General features: G+C 40.3%; 1 protein-coding gene across 6 annotated transcripts in view; it reads left to right on the forward strand.

The window, feature by feature from the left end:
• The window catches only part of GRAMD2B (GRAM domain containing 2B), a 111,872-nt gene that overhangs the window by 53,117 nt on the left and 41,191 nt on the right, over positions 1–17,564 (forward strand). For 3 of the 6 annotated variants that reach the window (XM_032844527.1, XM_032844518.1, XM_032844533.1), the window contains exon 2: positions 16,946–17,189. The exons of the other annotated variants lie outside the window; for them this stretch is intronic. In XM_032844527.1, coding sequence (XP_032700418.1) covers positions 16,946–17,189 — 244 coding nt within the window. The remainder of the gene's footprint in view (positions 1–16,945; positions 17,190–17,564) is intronic. 6 annotated transcript variants of the gene reach the window in all.

Consider the following 17,564-nt stretch of genomic DNA (forward strand, 5'->3'; position numbering starts at 1 on the left):
GGGGGAGTGGGAGAGGGAGAGAAGCAGGCTTCCCTCCGAGCAGGGGGCGTGATGCAGGGCTGATCCCAGGACTCTGGGATCATGACCCGAGCCAAAGGCAAATGCTTAACAACTGCCCCAATTCTAGAGCCTTCTTAAAGATAAGCATATTTTCTCGTTCCCAGCTTTTGGTCCAAATGGGTTTATTAGCATAACAGTTTCACCTGATATCTGATTTTAATGCTGTGTAGTGTTTGGTAATCTGTATGTACTTTGTCTTTGCTCTTCTGTGATCCACTGGAATTCAACAGACATTTGCCTACCACTTACTCTCTGCTGGGCATACAAGGCTAAATGACATGTGTGCAGTGGCCTTTGGAGCTCACAGTCTGAGGAGAAGAGAGTGGGGGTATGGGTGCACACATATAACTAATACCATGTGATAGAAATTTCACAGTAGTTGTCTACTGCTAATGGGAACAGACATGTAGGCAATTTGTTTTCTTTAAGGTGAGGTGAAGTAAGAAGTGATGTTGAAGTGTGGTTGAAGGGCAGTAAAGAATCTGGCCTCAGCTTGAGGGGGAAAATTATTCCAGGCAGAAGGAAGAACAAAGATAGGTTGCTTGAGAGTTCAAAATCATGTTTTTGACATGTATGTAAAGGTTTTCTATGGCTCAAATGGTGGGGGCCAGGGGAACTAAAAAGAACAGAGTCGGGGCAGACCTGGAGCCCCCATTTAGAATGCTCTTCCTGGCTTTGTTCTCTTTCTTCATTTCTGGCTTTGGCTCTGCTACAGAATCTTTGGAACTTTAGGGAAGTCATTCACTCTGGTCTTCACTTTCCTCCTCTGTAAAAAAGGAGGGCTGAATGACTTGATTTGTTAGGTTGCTTCCAACCTGAGAAGGAAGAGTCTTTGAAGAAACTGCCCTACTTCTCTGCACTCTGCTGTAGCCTTTGTGTAAGGAATTCTATCAGACTGGAACAAACCAAGGAGAGTTTTTTGAGTATGAACAGAATCCTTGCATTCTTACTTGGTTTTATCCTCTTTTATTTTTTTCCTTCCTTTCCCTAGGTAAACTTACACCTGGCTAAGGCAGGATTGCCATTTGTACATACCTAGACTGTCCTCTCACAAATTTGTAGATACTTATCAACATTCATGTTGCATTCACACATCCCTGCGTTGCCCTTTGGATGCAGCTGACAGGGTCACAATGCCTTCTGGACCAGTCATAGTAGAAATGTCCAATCAAATAACTTCATGTCAAACCCATAACACACAGGGAGACCAAACTTCTTACCAGTAGAACTGCAAGCTTCTCCGCTGTAGTTCAGGTCTGAAAATAATATACCATTATACTGGAATACAGATGAAAATTTAAGGTTAAAAAGCCTTTTTCCTCAGAGATGAAGCCAGTGATACTTGTTTACTACTTCAACTTAATAATTACTTCAGCATTTTAAAAAATTTTATATTTTTTAGAGTACCTTTATTTACACCAGTAGTTGAATTTAGCACATATTCTGAGAACTTACTATTGTTAGGTACTGTACTGTCCCCCTTAAAATAAAATAACCAATTATTTTACCATCAGAATGGGTTTAATCAGGAACAGCAGAGGAATTGCAATCTGGGACAAGTAAATGCTAGCAAATGCCAGGCAAGTCCACAGAACAAAGGAAAGGAATGCTCCTTTACAGAGAAAATAGGGGAGTTGGGAGAGGCTGTTATAAACAAAAGGCCATTGGTGTAAACTCTTTGGCTGATTGGCAACAGTCTCTCACCGGCTGGGCTGTTGCCAGGCAAGGAGAAAATCTTCCTACCTCCCGCCGTGGTAGTAAAATGGGTTTCTTCCTTTGGAGAATGCAAGGTCTGTCTCTTTCTGTTGAGTCTGCAAAGTGGGGCAACTAGTGGTACAACTTGAGCTCCTTATGTAAAGCCTCCTGACTCCATTTTCCATGAGGTTTCCTTTATTAAGGTTCATAGTACTATGTTATAAGGATATTAAGTTGCATTAGACATGGACCCTGCCCTCTAGAACAGATTTCACTACAATTTGAGCAATATCTTAATATGACATTAAATATGAATTTCAATCTATTGTGATAAATAAGAATCTGTACAAATTATTTTTAAAAGAATAACAGAAGAGAAAGTACCCCAGGGTGGGGACTGAGTAAATAAAGTAAATCATGAGAATGGTTGAAATTTTCCAAATGGAGAGAAGAGTAGAGTCCCAAAGAGAGAACCTAGGAATGATTTTATGTTAGAATGAAGGACAAAAGAAGAGGCCACAAAGGTGAAGTAAAAATAAATGGCACAGCAGAAAACAAAGCAATAATAATATTAAATGCATAGAATAGAATCATGAAAAAATGATCAAGGGAAGAAGAATCCCGAGGCATAGCATGAGCAGGAGCTACCAATAGCATCAGAAGAACTCCTGAAGAGCCCTTGACATTTAGCAATACAGAGATCACCAGGGAACTCTGCTAGGGAAATTTTAGTGGAGTGTGGAAAATGGAGGTTAGACTCTAGTGAATTAATGGGAAATAAAGAAGCAGACACAGCATGGGTAGGCTGTAGTTTCAAGAGACTCCACTGAGAAATGAAGGAAGGGGAGGAAGGTAACTAGAGGAAGTGAGGTCAGAGGAAAATGGGTTTTTTTGTTTTGTTTTGTTTTGTTTTGTTTTAATTTAAATTCTAGTTTATATACAGTGCAAGGTTTGGGGAGGAGGGGCTCCCACACACAAAGACTTCATTTTGAAAGAATTAGAAAGATAATGACCATCCTGGAACAGTGACATGATGAAAACTGAGCTTTTATTCCCACAGCTGTTCATGACTGAAGCTCAACCAAAACTGAAGGTTAAAAAATCATGGTAGATTCAGAAGCAGGGCCTGTAATTGGGAACTGAGGGGTTAATGTGATCGGCTCAGACATGAGCCTTTCTTTATCTCCGCTTCATCATGGGTGATAGGGCCTTTTTTAAAAAAAAACTTAAATCCAATTAATTAACATATAGTGTAGTATTAGTTTTAGAGGTAGAGTTCGGTGATTCCTCAGTCTTTTATAATACGCAGTGCTCATTATATCACATGCCCTCCTTAATATCTATCACCCAGTTACCCCTTTTCCCCACTCTCCTCCCCTCCAGCAAACCCTCAGTTTGTTTTCTATGGTTAAGAGTCTCTTATGGTTTGTCTCTCTCTCTCTCTCTCTCTCTGATTTCCTCTGGGTTTTTATTTTTCCTCCCCTCCCTTCCCCTATGATCCTCTGTTTCATTTCTTAAATTCTATGTATGAATGAGATCATAGGATAATTGACTTTTTCTGAGTGACTTATTTCGCATAGCATAATACCTTCTAGTTCCATCCACTTCATTGTAAACAACAGTATTTCTTTTTTTGGTACCTAAGTAGTATTCCATTGTATATTTATACCACATCTTCTTTATCCATTCATGTGTTGATCGACATCTGGGCTCTTTCCATAGTTTGGCTATTGTGGACATTGCTGCTATAAACATTGGGGTGCAGGTACCCTTTTGATCACATTTGTATCTTTGGGGTAAATACCAGTAGTGCCATTGCTGGGTCATAGGGTAGCTCTATTTTGAACTTTTTGAGGAACCTCCATACTGTTTTCCAGAGTGGCTGCACCAGCTTGCATTCCCACCAACAATTTAGGAGGGTTCCCCTTTCTGTACATCTTCACCAACATCTGTTATTTCTGGACTTTTTTAGCCATTCTGACCAGTGTGAGGTGGTGTCTCATTGTGGTTTTGATTTGTATTTCCCTGATGCTGAGTGATGTTGAGCGTTTTTTCACACATCTGTTGGCCATTTGTAGGACTTCTTTGGAGAAACGTCTGTTCATGTCCTCTGCCCATGTGTTCATTGGATTATTTGTTCTTTGGGTGCTGAGTTTGAGAAGTCCTTTGTAGATGTTGGATACTAGCCCTTTATCTGATAAAACGTTTGTGAATATCTTCTCCCATTCTGTCTGTTGTCTTTTGGTTTTATCGACTGTTTCCTTTGCTGTGCCAAAGCTTTTGATCTTGACGACGTCCCAATAGTTTGTTTTTGCCTTCGTTTCTCTTGCCATTGGAGATATGTCTAACCAGAAGTTGCTAAGGCCAAGGTCACAGAGGTTGCTTCCTATGTTCTCCTTCAGAATTTTGATGGATTTCTGTTTCACATTTAGGTCTTTCATCCATTTTGAATTTATTTTTGTATATGGCATAAGGAAATGGTCCAGTTTCATTCTTCTGCATGTGGCTGTCCAGTTTTCCCAACACCGTTTGTTGAAGAAACTATCCTTTTTCCATTGGATGGTCTTTTCTGCTTTGTTGAATATTAGTTGACCATGGAGTTGAAGTCCATTTCTGGGTTCCCTGTTCTGTTCCATTGATCTATGTGTCTGTTTTTGTGCCAGTACCATACTGTCTTGATGATTATAGTTTGTAATAGAGCTTGAAGTCCAGAATTGTGATGCCAACAGCTTTGGTTTTCTTTTTCAACATTCCTTTGGCATTTTGGGGTCTTCTCTGATTCCATACAAATTTTAAGATTATTTGTTCCAGTTCTGAAAAAAGTTGATGGTATTTTGATAGGGATTCCATTGAATGTATAGATTGCTCTAGGTAGCATAAACATTTAAACAATGTTTGTTCTTCTAATCTATGAGCATGGGACATTTTTCCATTTCTTTGTGTCTTCCTCAATTTCTTTCTTGAGTATTCTGTTTTCTGAGTGCAGATCTTTGCCTCTTTGCTTAGATTTATTCCTAGGTATCTTAATGGTTTTGGGTGTAATTGTAAATGGGATTGACTCATTATTTTCTCTTTCTTCTGTCTTACTGTTAGTGTATAGAAATGCAACTGATTTCTCTGCATTGATTTTGTATCCTGCCATGCTGAATTCCACTATGAGTTCTAGCAATTTTGAGGTGGAGTATCATGTCATCTGCAGAGAATGAGAGTTTGACTTCTTCTTTGCCAATTTGGATACCTTTTATTTATTTTTGTTACCTGATTGCTGAGGCCAGGACTTCTAGTGCTATGTTAAACAACAGTGGTGATAGTGGGCATCCTATGGTGTTCCTAACCTTAGGGGAAAGGCTCTCAGTTTTTCCCCATTGAGAATGGTATTTGCTGTGGGTCTTTGGTATATGGCTTTTGTGGTATTGAGGTATGTTCCCACTATCCCTACACTATGAAGAGATTTAATCAAGAAGGGATGCCCTACTTTGTCAAATGCTTTTTCTGCATCTATTGAGAGATTCATGTGGTTCTTGTCCTTTCTTTTATTAATGTAGTGTATCACATTGATTGATTTGCAGGTACTGAACCATCCTTGCAGCCCAGGAATAAATCCCACTTGGTCCTGGTGAATAATCCTTTTAATATACTGTTGGATCCTATTGGCTAGTATCTTGGTGAGGATTTTGGCATCCATGTTTATCAGGAATATTGGTCTGTAATTCTTTTTGGTGGGGTCTTTTGTGGTTTTGGGATCAAGGTAATGCCGGCCTCATCGAATGAACTTGGAAGTTTTCCTTCTATTTCTATGTTTTGAAACAACTTCAGAAGAATAGGTATTAATTCTTCTTTAAATATTTGGTAGAATTCCCCTGAGAAGCCATTCAGCCCTGGACTCTTATTTGTTGGGAGATTTTTGATGACTGCTTCAGTTTTGTTGCTGGTTATGGGTCTGTTCAGGTTTTCTTTTTCTTCCTGGTTCAGTTTTGGTAGTTTATACATCCCTAGGAATGCATCCCATTTCTTCTAGATTGCCTAATTTGTTGCCATATAGTTGCTCATAATATGTTCTTAGGATTGTATTTCTTCAGTGTTGGTTTTGATCTCTCCTCTTTCATTCATGATTTTATTTATGTGGGTCCTTTCTCTTTTTTGAATATATGTTTTTTAACATATTTTCTTTTTCTTTTTGAATAATAATAATATTAATTCTTTCAAAGAACCAGCTCCTATTTTTGTTGATCTGTTTGACTGTTCTTTTAGTTTCTGTTCATTGATTTCTACTCTAATCTTTATTAATTCTCTTCTGTTGGGATTAGGCTCTATTTGCTGTTCTTTCTCCAGCTCCTTTAGGTATAAAGTTAGGTTGTGTATTTGAGACTTTTTTGTTTCTTGAGAAAGGCTTGTATTGTAATGTATTTCCCTCTTAGGACTGCCTTTGCTGCATCCCAAAGGTTTTGAACAGTTGTGTTTTCATTTTCATTTGTTTCCATGATTTTTTTTTAATTCTCCTTTTAATTTCCTGGTTGACTCATTCATTCTTTAGTAGGATGTTCTTTAACCTCTAAGTATTTGAGTTCTTTCTGACTTTTCTCTTGTGATTAAGTTCAAGTTTCAAGGCATTGTGTTCTGAAAATAAGCAAAGAATGATCCCAGTCTTTTGGTACCAGTTGAGAACTGATTTGTGACCCAGTATGTGAACTATTTGGGAGAATGTTCCATGTGCACTGTAGAAGAATGTGTATTCTGTTGCTTTGGGTTGTAATGCTCTGAATATATCTGTGATGTCCATCTGGTGCAGTGGTTGTTCACAGCCCTTGCTTTCTTGTTCTTCTGCTTAGATGATCTGTCCATTTCCCTGAGTGAGTTGTTAAAGTCCTCCGCTATTATTGTATTATTAATCAATGTTTTACTTTGATTATATTATTAATTGGTTTATATAATTGGCTGCTCCCATGTTAAGGGCATAAATATTTACAATTGTTAGATCTTCTTGTTGGATGGACCTTTAATTCTGATACAGTGTCCTTCCTCATCTCTTATTACAGTCTTTCTTTTAAAATCTAATTTGTCTAATAGAAGGATTGCTACCCCCTCTTCTTTTGATGTCCATTAGCTTAAAAAATGGTTTTCTACCCCTTCACTTTCAATCTGGTGGTGTCTTTAGTCTAAAATGAGTCTTGCAGACAGCATATTGATAGATCTTGCTTTTTTATGCCATCTGATACCCTGTGTCTTTTGATTGGGGCATTTAGTTCATTTACATTCAGAGTAATGATTGAAAGATACTAAGTTAGTGCCATTGTATTACATGTAAAGTCACTGTTTTTTATTATTGTCTCTGTTCCTTTCTGGTCTGTGTGACTTTTGGGCTGTCTCATCATGCTTAATATTTCTTGCAGGGCTGGTTTAGTGATCACAAATTCTTTCAGTTTCTGTTTATCTTGGAAGCTTTTTATCTCCCTTCTATTTTGAATGACAGCCTTGCTGGATAAAAATTTCTTGCTTGCATATTTTTCTCATTTAGCACCCTAAATATATCATGCCAGTCCTTTCTGGCCTGCCAGGCCCCTTGGATAGGTCTACTGCCAGTCTAATGTTTCTACCTTTGGAGGTTACAGACCACTTGTCCTGAGCAGCTTTCAGAATTTTCTGTTTGTCTCTGAGATTTGCAAGCTTCAGTATTATATGTCGAGGTGTTGCTCTATTTTCATTGATTCTGAGAGGGGTCCTCTGTGTCTCCTGGGCTTGAATGCCCATTTCCTTCCCCAGAGTGGGGAAGTTCTCCACTATAATTTGTTCTAATATACTTTCTGCCTCTCTTTTTCTCTTTCTCGTTCTCTTTCTTTCTCCTTCCTCTTCTGGGATCCCAGTTATTCTAATATTGTTTCACTTTATGGTATCACTTACCTCTCAAATTTTCCCCTCGTGATATAATAGTTGTTTATCTCTTTTTCTTAGTTACTTTATTCTTCATCATTTGGTCTTCTGTATCACTAATTGAACTTCCATTTTTAATTGCCTCTTAGTAATAGCCTTTTTTATTTCAACTTGAATAGATTTTAGTTCTTTTATTTCTCCAGAAAGTGATTCTCTAGTGTCTTCTATGCTTTTTCAAGCCCAGCTAATTAATTTATATTAATTATTCTGAGCTCTCGTTCCAACATCTTATCTCCATCCTGATTATGTCCCTGGCAGTCAGTAGTGCCTCTTGTTCTCTTTTTTGAGGTGAGTTTTTCTGTTTTGTCATTCTTGCAGAAAGTGGTTGCTTTTCTATTTGTAGAGGTGCATCTATTCTTTACTTAGATCTCCAGTTGAGTTCACAGGTGTTCAGAAAGATTTGATACCTGTCTAGCTGGATTCCTGGGAACAGACAAAACTAACGTCTTCTCTCCACCATCTTGGACTCGGCTCACGGTTTTGGTTTTTAAATGAGAGAACTTTGTAAGGTTGTATATAAACTCCCAGAAAGTCAGCAGAGAGGGGAAAGATGAAGATGTACCACAAGCCCAGAGGGGTGGGAAAATGGGCTTGAACATCAGTAGGAGAAAGACCTTGTCTTCCAAAACTTGGGGGACACACAGATGCAGTAGAATCAGATACCTGCCATTGTAGATCAGGGGGACACATGTTGTTGCACTCCTATGAATACTTCAGTTTTCTGTTTCTCTAGCTAAGTTGTGATGTGGCCCCTTTGATCCACAGGGATGGGTTGTGTGTGGCTAGGGGCCTGGCAGCATGGAGAGTGTTTAGAAGGCAGGCTGAGGGAATAGCAGGGGGAGGTGGCCAAGGACTGCCGATGAGCCCATGACAGCAGCCTCAGTCCACAGTAAGGGCTAATTTTCCACCTTCAGCAGTGCTCACCATCTAGGATTGAGAAAGTGAAAAGGCTGATGTTGAGCTGATCTTGTGGTGTTGATGCTGGCAGAAGGACTGCCATACCTGGAAACTAGGGGTGAATCTGTCATAGAAGTAGTCTGAGCTGCTTCAGGAAATAAGTCCAGAAGGCATTGCTCAGCCTAAGAGAACATGGAATATCAAAGACTATTTATTATCTTTGTCTGTAGTGGGAGTGGTGAGGGGCAGGAACTGGGATGATAGAAGATTACAGGCAGACAGCAAGAGAGAGCCATTTTTATTTTTTATTTTTATTTATTTTTATTTTTTTTAAAGATTTTATTTAGTTATTAGACACAGAGAGAGAGATCACAAGTAGATGGGGTGGGGGGGGGGAGAAGCAGGCTCCCCGCCGGGCAGAGAGCCCGATGCGGGACCCGATCCCAGGACCCTGAGACCATGACCCGAGCCGAAGGCAGAGGCTCAACCCACTGAGCCACCCAGGCGTCCCAAGAGCCATTTTTATATGGAGTAATCTTAGCAGTGATTTAATGGAGTTAATACCAAGTGGTCAGATGCCATTCATGTGGACATTGAAGGATCCAGGTTTCAAAGGGAAGTGGTCCATATGTTGGAAGATGCAGACAATAAGGAACATTAAATGCAGCTCTGTCAAGATTAACCCACAGGAGGTTGGCCTTTCTGTATACTGAGAAGTGATAATTGACTTCATTTTTTAAACTCAAGTGAATGAACACAAATAGAAATGAGTAGTCAATAGGTTAACTGGTCATCAAAAAATATTTTTAAATCAATTACTTTTCTTACCAACAGTAAGAAATTTTAAAAACAAATTGGAGGAAAATGTACAAACAACAAGAAATATGAAAAAAACAGAAATAAGTTTAAGAAGACGTAAAAATGATACAGCTACCGGAGACAACTTAATTAATGGAGAGATGTACCTTCTTTGAAAGGGAAGAAAAACTTGACATCATATAGATAGTTGTGTTCCTTAAATTTCAGTGACTCTCTGAAGTGTTATAAACTGAATCTAAAATTCCTCTGAAAGAATAAGCTTGTGAGAATATCCAGGCTAAATCTAAATGATAGAAGGTAGACTTGTGGCTTGTTGTGATGGATTCTTAAGCTCTAGGATTTAACTTTAACACATATAATCTGTTAGCTCCTGATCTCATTACCAACCACCTTTATTTTTATTCTTTTCATTTATTAGAGAGAGAGAAGGAGAGCAAGCACAAGCAGCAGGGAGGACAGAGGTAGAGGGAGATGCAAACTCCCTGCTGAGCAGGAAGCCTGACAAGAGGTTTGATCCCAGGACCCTGGGGATCATGACCTGAGCCAAAGGCAAATGCTCAACTGACTGACCGCCCCCACCAGGCACCCCTAGGATTTAACTTTAGCACATCTAACCTGTTAACTCCTGATGTCATTGCCAGCCACCTTCAACTGAATATTTGCATCACTCATAATTTTGAAACAAACTCCGTCAAAACCTTATTTAAAATGTATTTTCGAAGTTGTATTCAAATTTATGCATTATAAAATTAGAGATTTTCCCATAAGTCTCATGCTTAAAATTACCCCCTAAACATTTATTTGAAATCCGTTCTGGTTTAAGACATTGAGCATAACCAGTGTCCCAAAATCCAATGTTGTCCCTTTTCTTCCTTCTTTTTTTAAAAGACGTTTTAAACAGATTAACATGTGTGATTAGAACAAGCTCATGGTAATAATCTTGACCACCACAGATCATAGCAAAAAATAAAAATCACTAGTAATTTTATTTCCAAAACAAAATTCAAACATGGTTTGTATTTTGATTTTGGATAGTGCATTTGACTAATATAGGAACTTCATACCTGAAGGTAGCATTACATACTTATCATTAATGAAGATTATTTTTCTAGAAGTACTAGTTTGTGCTAATAAATTTACCCCTCTTTCCCAGCCCACATTGTAAGATCACTGCGAGAAAGAATAAAAACAAACCAATTTGCTTCTTGATTGGCCTAATAATCTTTGGCTTGGTTTCCATTCACTTCAGTAGTTACAAGATTTTAGTGGGCAAGAGACTTAAGTCTTAAAAGGGTTTGAAATAGGGGTGCCTGGGTGGCTCAGTTATTCAGGCATCCAACTCTTGATTTCAGCCTAAGTCATGATCTCAGGGTAGTGAGATCAAGCTCCATGCAGGTTTCATGCTGGGTATGGAACCTGCTGAAGATCTCTCTTTCCCTCTTCCCATCTACCACCTCCTCCCTTTAAAAAAAAAAAAAAAAAAAAAAAAAAAGTAGGTTTAAGAATATTCATTCTTACAGCCCACTCACTATCTCCCAGGTGGTTCTGACATAGAAAGTGCTTAAGCCCCACTTTCACAACCACTCATTTATGAAGTTCACAGTCAGATTTTACCAGAAACCATATGGCTTAAGCCTACCCAAAATGACCTATCATGGAAGAGAAGAAAGGGCTTCAGCTTTATTTGTATTCTCTGTCCTAGTTTTGGTTAAGGGTTGTTTCATTCTGTGTGTTCCTGTCTTAGGCCAGGCTCCGATTAATTAGTAAGAAAACAGGACACGCCAGGCAAAAGCTTGAGGCTACAGAGCCTGCTCACACTCTCTTCCACATCTTCCTCCTCCTGTCTCCAAAGACACCCCTTTAGTTGGTCACCTAGTGCTGTGCCCCCTCTGTAAAACCAGCCTTCTCTCAGCAGTGGCAGGAGGACGCTAACAGTGACTTCATGAATTGGTGGTGGTATGTTCATAACAGTAAAAGAGAGAGATGCCTCCTAGTACCCCTTCCCCAGGTCTGGCTTACCTTTTCAGAGATTTTTCCAAAGAAATATAGGGGAGGATAATGGGTTGGGGGTTGGAGGAGCAAACAGGGGTGGTGGAAAGGGGATTCCGATATACTACAAAAGATGGGCTTGCCATTTTCTCCCACAATTTAGCCAACAATACTGTGCAGGTAGCTACTCTTGAAACAAGCTAGCCTTCAGCTTAAAAAAGACATTGCCTCTGCCTTCTTTCTAAGATAACCTGACAATTTAGTATTTGAAGCTGTTCAAAGAGAGAGTAGGAATTGCTGTTACATTAAAGCTCTTTTTCATGGACAAGATTCTAGGGGTTCTGTTCTAAGAATTGGCAAGAACTTCTTGCAAAGATCAGGGGGCAGTCATCATTTGTGCCATGTATTTATGATGGACAAAGTCTGAGAACCAAATACTGTTGAGAGAGAGCTGATCTTTGCACCTAGAATGCCATATTTTATTTCAAACCCACATACTGCTTTCTTTTTAGATGCTTACCTTCCATCCCTTTCCTGTGCCCAGGAGGGCTGACCTAACCCTGCAAGGAAAGCCCAGACAGCCTCAAGTACTAGCACAGCCCAGGACCTCATTGACAAATAATATTGATGGGCTAGAGGAAATGGATGGTTGTGCTGTCACATCACCATGTGTGTCTGCTGAGCAGCAGGTTTCTTTCAAGAATATCGCTTGGATTTTGAAAGGCAGAGTTTGGCGGGGGAGTGGAGAAGAACAAGTGTAGCATGAGTTGCAGGCAGGATATATTTGTGGCACTAATATCCCATCCACTGTCACAGTGGTTCATCCATTTCGATACATTGTGCTCACAATGACAACCAGCTCCTTGTTGACCCATATAATTGCAAATCTCTTTTCCTTCATCCCCAAGAAGACCTAATTTGGCCCAGGTGTTGAGATTAGGGGCTATTTCTGTTTCTTCTCCCCAAAGTAGCCAGAGCAGCTAGGCCCCCAAGAAAAGAGACCCCAGCCCATGGAGATACCAAAGGGTTACCTCCTATTGCCAAGCTGGTGACAGCCATGTGGATTAATGCAGGGAAGTGTGAACTCTTTCAAGTCCCATACTGGATACTCTGAATATCCAACCTGCATCCAGAGATGATTTAGTTCACTCTAACCCTAAATACTGCAGAGGGAGAAAATAATTTTCCCTCTACTCTTCTGAGTCCTTAGCTGAGACTTCCACAATGAAAGGCAGATTCACAAGAGAAGAACATTATTAACATGTTGGCCTTATGTATATGTGGGAGATACCCAAGGAAAAATGAGTAACTCAAAGAGGTGTCTTTAGACCTCAGTATTAAATTCCATCTTAATAGGGAGAGGGGAGGGAGGATATGGGCCTCTCAGGGGACAGTAAATGATTTTTATGAAAGATGAAGGGACTGAAGAAGAATAGGCAGGAGGTATAACAATTTCTGACGGTTTGTCTGGGTGGTGTGTTGTGATGAGCCTGTTCTTTTGTGATGAGTCAATCCTTCATGGTTGATGGAACTCCCAGGAAATCCCTTTGGAGAATCTGTCTTTAGGCAGGGAAGTGGAGGTCAGAGAAAGCCACTTCATGCATTTGCTCTCCTTCAAATACCTACAGCTCAAAATAGTCCACACATTGAAGCAGCATCTTTTGGGGTGACATGTCCTGCTATACTCTTCAATAATAATATGTAATGATAATACCTTCCCTGAACAATAGCTAGATTTCACTTACTTTTTTTTTTTTTTAATGAAAGAATTTATTTATTTGTGAGAGCTAGAGAAAGCACAAGTTGGGGGAAGGGACATAGTGAGAGGGAGCAGCAGACTTCCTGCTGAGCAGAGTCCCATACAGGGCTCCACCCCAGGACCTCAAGATGATGAGCTGAACTAAAGTCAGATGCTTAACCCACTGAGACACCCAGGTGCCCCTCACTTATTTTCTTAATCAGTTACAATTGTTAATCCTTTTTGGGTTTGATATTGGTATTGTGTTTATCTTTGCAGTGATAATGTAGGGATTTGCTTCAAAATAAACAGGATTTGGGAGAAGAGGTAGGTGAAATGAGATTGGCCATGAGTAAATAATCATTCTTTTGTCTACTTTGTATATATCCTAAAACTCAGAGTAAACAGTTGGAAATTCTTTCTAATCATTTACAAAAATAAGTGGGAACTTTTAATTACTCAGTTAGCTGTGATGTAAACTAAGTATTAATCTCCAAAATTAGGCCAGCCTGAGTTTTTCTAATGAGATCTATGACCGATCTTTAAGCAGTGTCACTATTCTATGAACACCACCTACCTTCACTGGCCAAATAGAAAATGCATACACTACCCTATGCTCCTTTACCCCAAATTTTTAAAAACGGAAAAATCTCTATAATCAAGCATGATAGGAAAAATTTCATATCCAGCATGGTAGGAAGAGAGCAGCTCTGTGCCGTGCAGCTCCGTAGTACATGCTGCGGGAATGGGAACCTGATGTGGACGCAAGAAAGCCAGAACCTCATTCCGAAACTGAAATGTGATAAACAACCCTTATGAAGATGCCCCTCCCAGAAACCAGGTTCTTTTCCTTGAGTCTTATCCATTTCAGAGATGCAAAATGAAGAAAAGGTATCTTGTGTTCTTTGGCTCTCTTGGAACTGCAATATCTAAGCATCGCCCTTTAAACTCTTCAAACAATAAAATCAACTAAGCTGTGATGGCCCCTCCCATCAGCAATGATGAGCTCATGCTGGCTTCATCAGGCTGACTTTCCTACCTGTCACCCAGTTTTCTGGGAAGAAACGGTAAAGCTTCCTCAATGGAGAGGTTCCTTCTTGACCCACAGTATTTGCTGTATCCTTTTGTCATATCTTTGCCTGGAAGAATTGGAAAGGCAGGCCATTGCCTCATTAAAACTACCCCTGACCAGTTGGGTCCAAGTTTGCCAGAACAGGGTCCACCCTCCAGTAGAAAATTTCTCTGGTCTTTCCCATGCCAATCTTCCCAAGACCAGGAATCCCCAGTGAAGTACATCCCTTCCTGTTGCTATTTATGCTGTCTGGTGTAGCCAGAAAGGGCTCTGGGCTAGAAATCAGAATGCCTGGCCTCTAGTGCTGATTTGAGGAGCACGAAATACTTAAGCTAAATGAATAGAGCCCTTTCCTCCAAGGGATACAGAAAACCCTGGACCCTGCCCTCCAGGGGCTTATGATCCAAGGAGGGAAAAGACAAGCAAACTGTAGGCATTCATAATTTCAAAACAAACCTCCCATTAAAGCATACAGTTGCCATGGCAGCCATATCTTATAGGGTACTGGGAGGGAGCATCTGAAAAGGAGAGTCAGTCCTCACGGCACACTGGGCACTGGGCAGGATTCCCTATAGGATGATGGTCAGCCAGAGCTAAATCTTGGAATATAATCACTGCATGCTGGGGACAGGAAAGATGTCTCAGGCAGCCCAAGCTTATGACTGGGGCAACCTGACAGGAGGTTAAAATCCAAAGAGGGAGGTTCCAAATTGCAGAGGGCCTCCTTAATTCGTCTTCAGCTGCATCCAGTAGGCACTGGAGAACCAGAGGGCTTCGATGGGATGTGGGTGGGGAGATGATGTAACTATCCTATCCTATTTGGGTTTTTCCACGATCACACATGGAAAAGTGATCTTCCATATAGACACAAGGAATGAGATGGAGGAAGTGTCTGTCAGAGCTCAGATGAGGTAGGGAGGTACAGGGGTCCAGGCAGAAGGCCTCGAGGATCCCAGCGAAGCCAGCAAAACTGGGAACAAATAAGCAGGGGCATAACTGGAGAATATTAAGGCGGTGAATTCCACAGGTCTTGGTGTCTGAATGAGTTTGGTGGGAAACAGGCAGTCAACGTACAGGTTACAGAGGTTCTAGGCACTTAGGGTATTGTGTAGGCAGTCCCTCAGTCCTCTTATTTAGCTTCCTTATTTGTGACATTTGGATAATTGGTGTGGTACACACTCGCCTTGTCCACATTTCATGAACACTGGTATGGTATCATGCATGATACAGGTGTACATGCTCTTTTGCGAACAGCAGTGCAAATTAAAGGATTCGGAAAATCCAAAAGAAAGGGGTGGCAAGGGAGAGAGAGGAGGTAGAGAAGAGGTGTTTGGCCAAGCAGTGTATTTTCAGCACAGGTAGAGAGAATGCGTATTTGTGGTGATAGAAATTAAGAACGGGAAATAAGGACGTCAAATGTAAGATCTGTTAAAATGTATCTAGGGGCACCTGGGTTGCTTAGTGGGTTTAGCATCCAACTCTTGATCTCAGCTCAGATCTAGATCTTAGGTACTTGAGCTTAAAAAAAAAAAAAAATCTGTTTAGGCTTACTGCTTATGTTTTCTTGAAAAAGGTACTAATTTTCATGTATAAATTATACTAATTCTAATTCTTATATCTGTGCAAGTTAGTTATCTTTAAAATACTGGGATAAACATTTCTTCTCAACAACAGTAAGGAGTTACTCTATTACATATGTTGATACATATGATAATTATATGATTAGATCATGACATTAACAATAATGATATCATATTTCATGATATAAATGTCAAATAATTCTCTGGCAATAATACATATAAAACATGGGGTTGGATTCCAGGGGAGAAAAACCCAGATAAGATACAGTTAATGGGTTTACTTTCGTGAGGAGCTTACATTCATACTTTTGAATCTTAAAACTCAAAGTAACCAAGAAAGTACCCTTTTATTATTTATTCCCATAGGGTAGCATAAACTGTTCTTTGCTTAAGTATCTTGTTTGGGAGCATTTTTGGTTAAACCATGGCTTTTTAGAGGAAACTGTTTTCTCTAACTTATGGATGTTGCATTTTTTAAAAAGTGACAGGAGAGCCTGGGTGGTGTAGTCCTTTAAGCATCCGGCTCTTGATTTCTGCTCAAGTTAGGATCTGAGGGTTGTCAGGTGGAGCCCTGCATCAGGCTCCATGCTCAGTGTGGAGTCTGCTTCTCTCCTTGACCCATGCCACTCCCTCATTCACATGCTCTCTCTCTCGCTCTCTCTCTCAAATATTTTTAAAAATTTTAGTTTGCAAGTAAATAAAGAACAAAAAGCAACAGTGACTTTCTTGTCTAGTGGTTGAGTCCCATTAATTTTCATTAGAAAGAAGCCCCAAGTCTTAGTAATACAAAGCACTTAAGCAAAGAGAATTTTCTCGTGCACTAATGACATCCAAAGAGCCTGTGTCCATTTTGGTCCCTGGGGGTGATGTGGCAGGAAGTCTGAAGCCGACATCTGGAAATTCCTGTATGGCCCAGCCCCGCGAACATCCTGAGCTGTCCTCACACACAGGCAATTCTGAGCCGTGAGATCAGAGGACAGAAGCCTGAGGACATAGCACTGCCGAGTTTGAGTGGGGGAAACAAAGGAGAGACAGGTTTCCGGAGTGCTTTCTGGAGCTTTGTGGCAACTTTTAACTCTTCTGCAACGTGCATGTACGTGGGTCTTTCAGCTCTCAGGCTTTTGATGTTTTTTGGGTTTTGTTTTATTTTTTTTTTAACCTGCATAGAACAGAAAGAGTTCCAGGAAATGAAGGGTATAAGAGGGAAGAAAGCCCTTGCATCATCAGAGATGACAGCCAGGGTGGCACGAGGCAGCCCCTTTCTCCTGTCTCCCGTGCTTCCCTTGCAAATGCCTCCTCCAGCAGCTGAGGGCCAAAGCAGCACAGCCTGTTTCCACGGACACAGTGGGGGCTCCTCAAAACAAGAACAAACATTGCTCTTCAAGTTGGCTTCCAGTGGCCCTGGATTGGGGTGGGTTTTTTTTTTTTTTATGGTACTGTGCTATTAATAGGTGAAATATTCCCTTCTGGTTAAGTACATGTATTTATGACATGATACATCCCCTCTGTCTCCAGAATAAAAGTTACTCTCATGCATGGTAACAAGAGAAATGAAACTTAATTTGGGAGGTATTTGTATTTTTTTTTAAGATTTTATTTATTTAATTGACAGAGAGGTACGCAGAGGGGGAGGAGGAAGCAGGCTCCCTGCTGAGCAGAGAGCCTAATGTGGGGCTCGATCCCAGGACCCTGGGATGATGACCTGAGCCGAAGGCAGAGGCTTAACCCACTGAGCCACCCAAGCACCCCCAGGAGGTATTTATATTAACATAAATTCATGTTCTGC

This window comes from Lontra canadensis, unplaced genomic scaffold, assembly GCF_010015895.1.
Source record: "Lontra canadensis isolate GAN:19392208 unplaced genomic scaffold, GSC_riverotter_1.0 scaffold4, whole genome shotgun sequence".
NCBI classification, from domain to species: Eukaryota; Metazoa; Chordata; class Mammalia; order Carnivora; family Mustelidae; genus Lontra; species Lontra canadensis.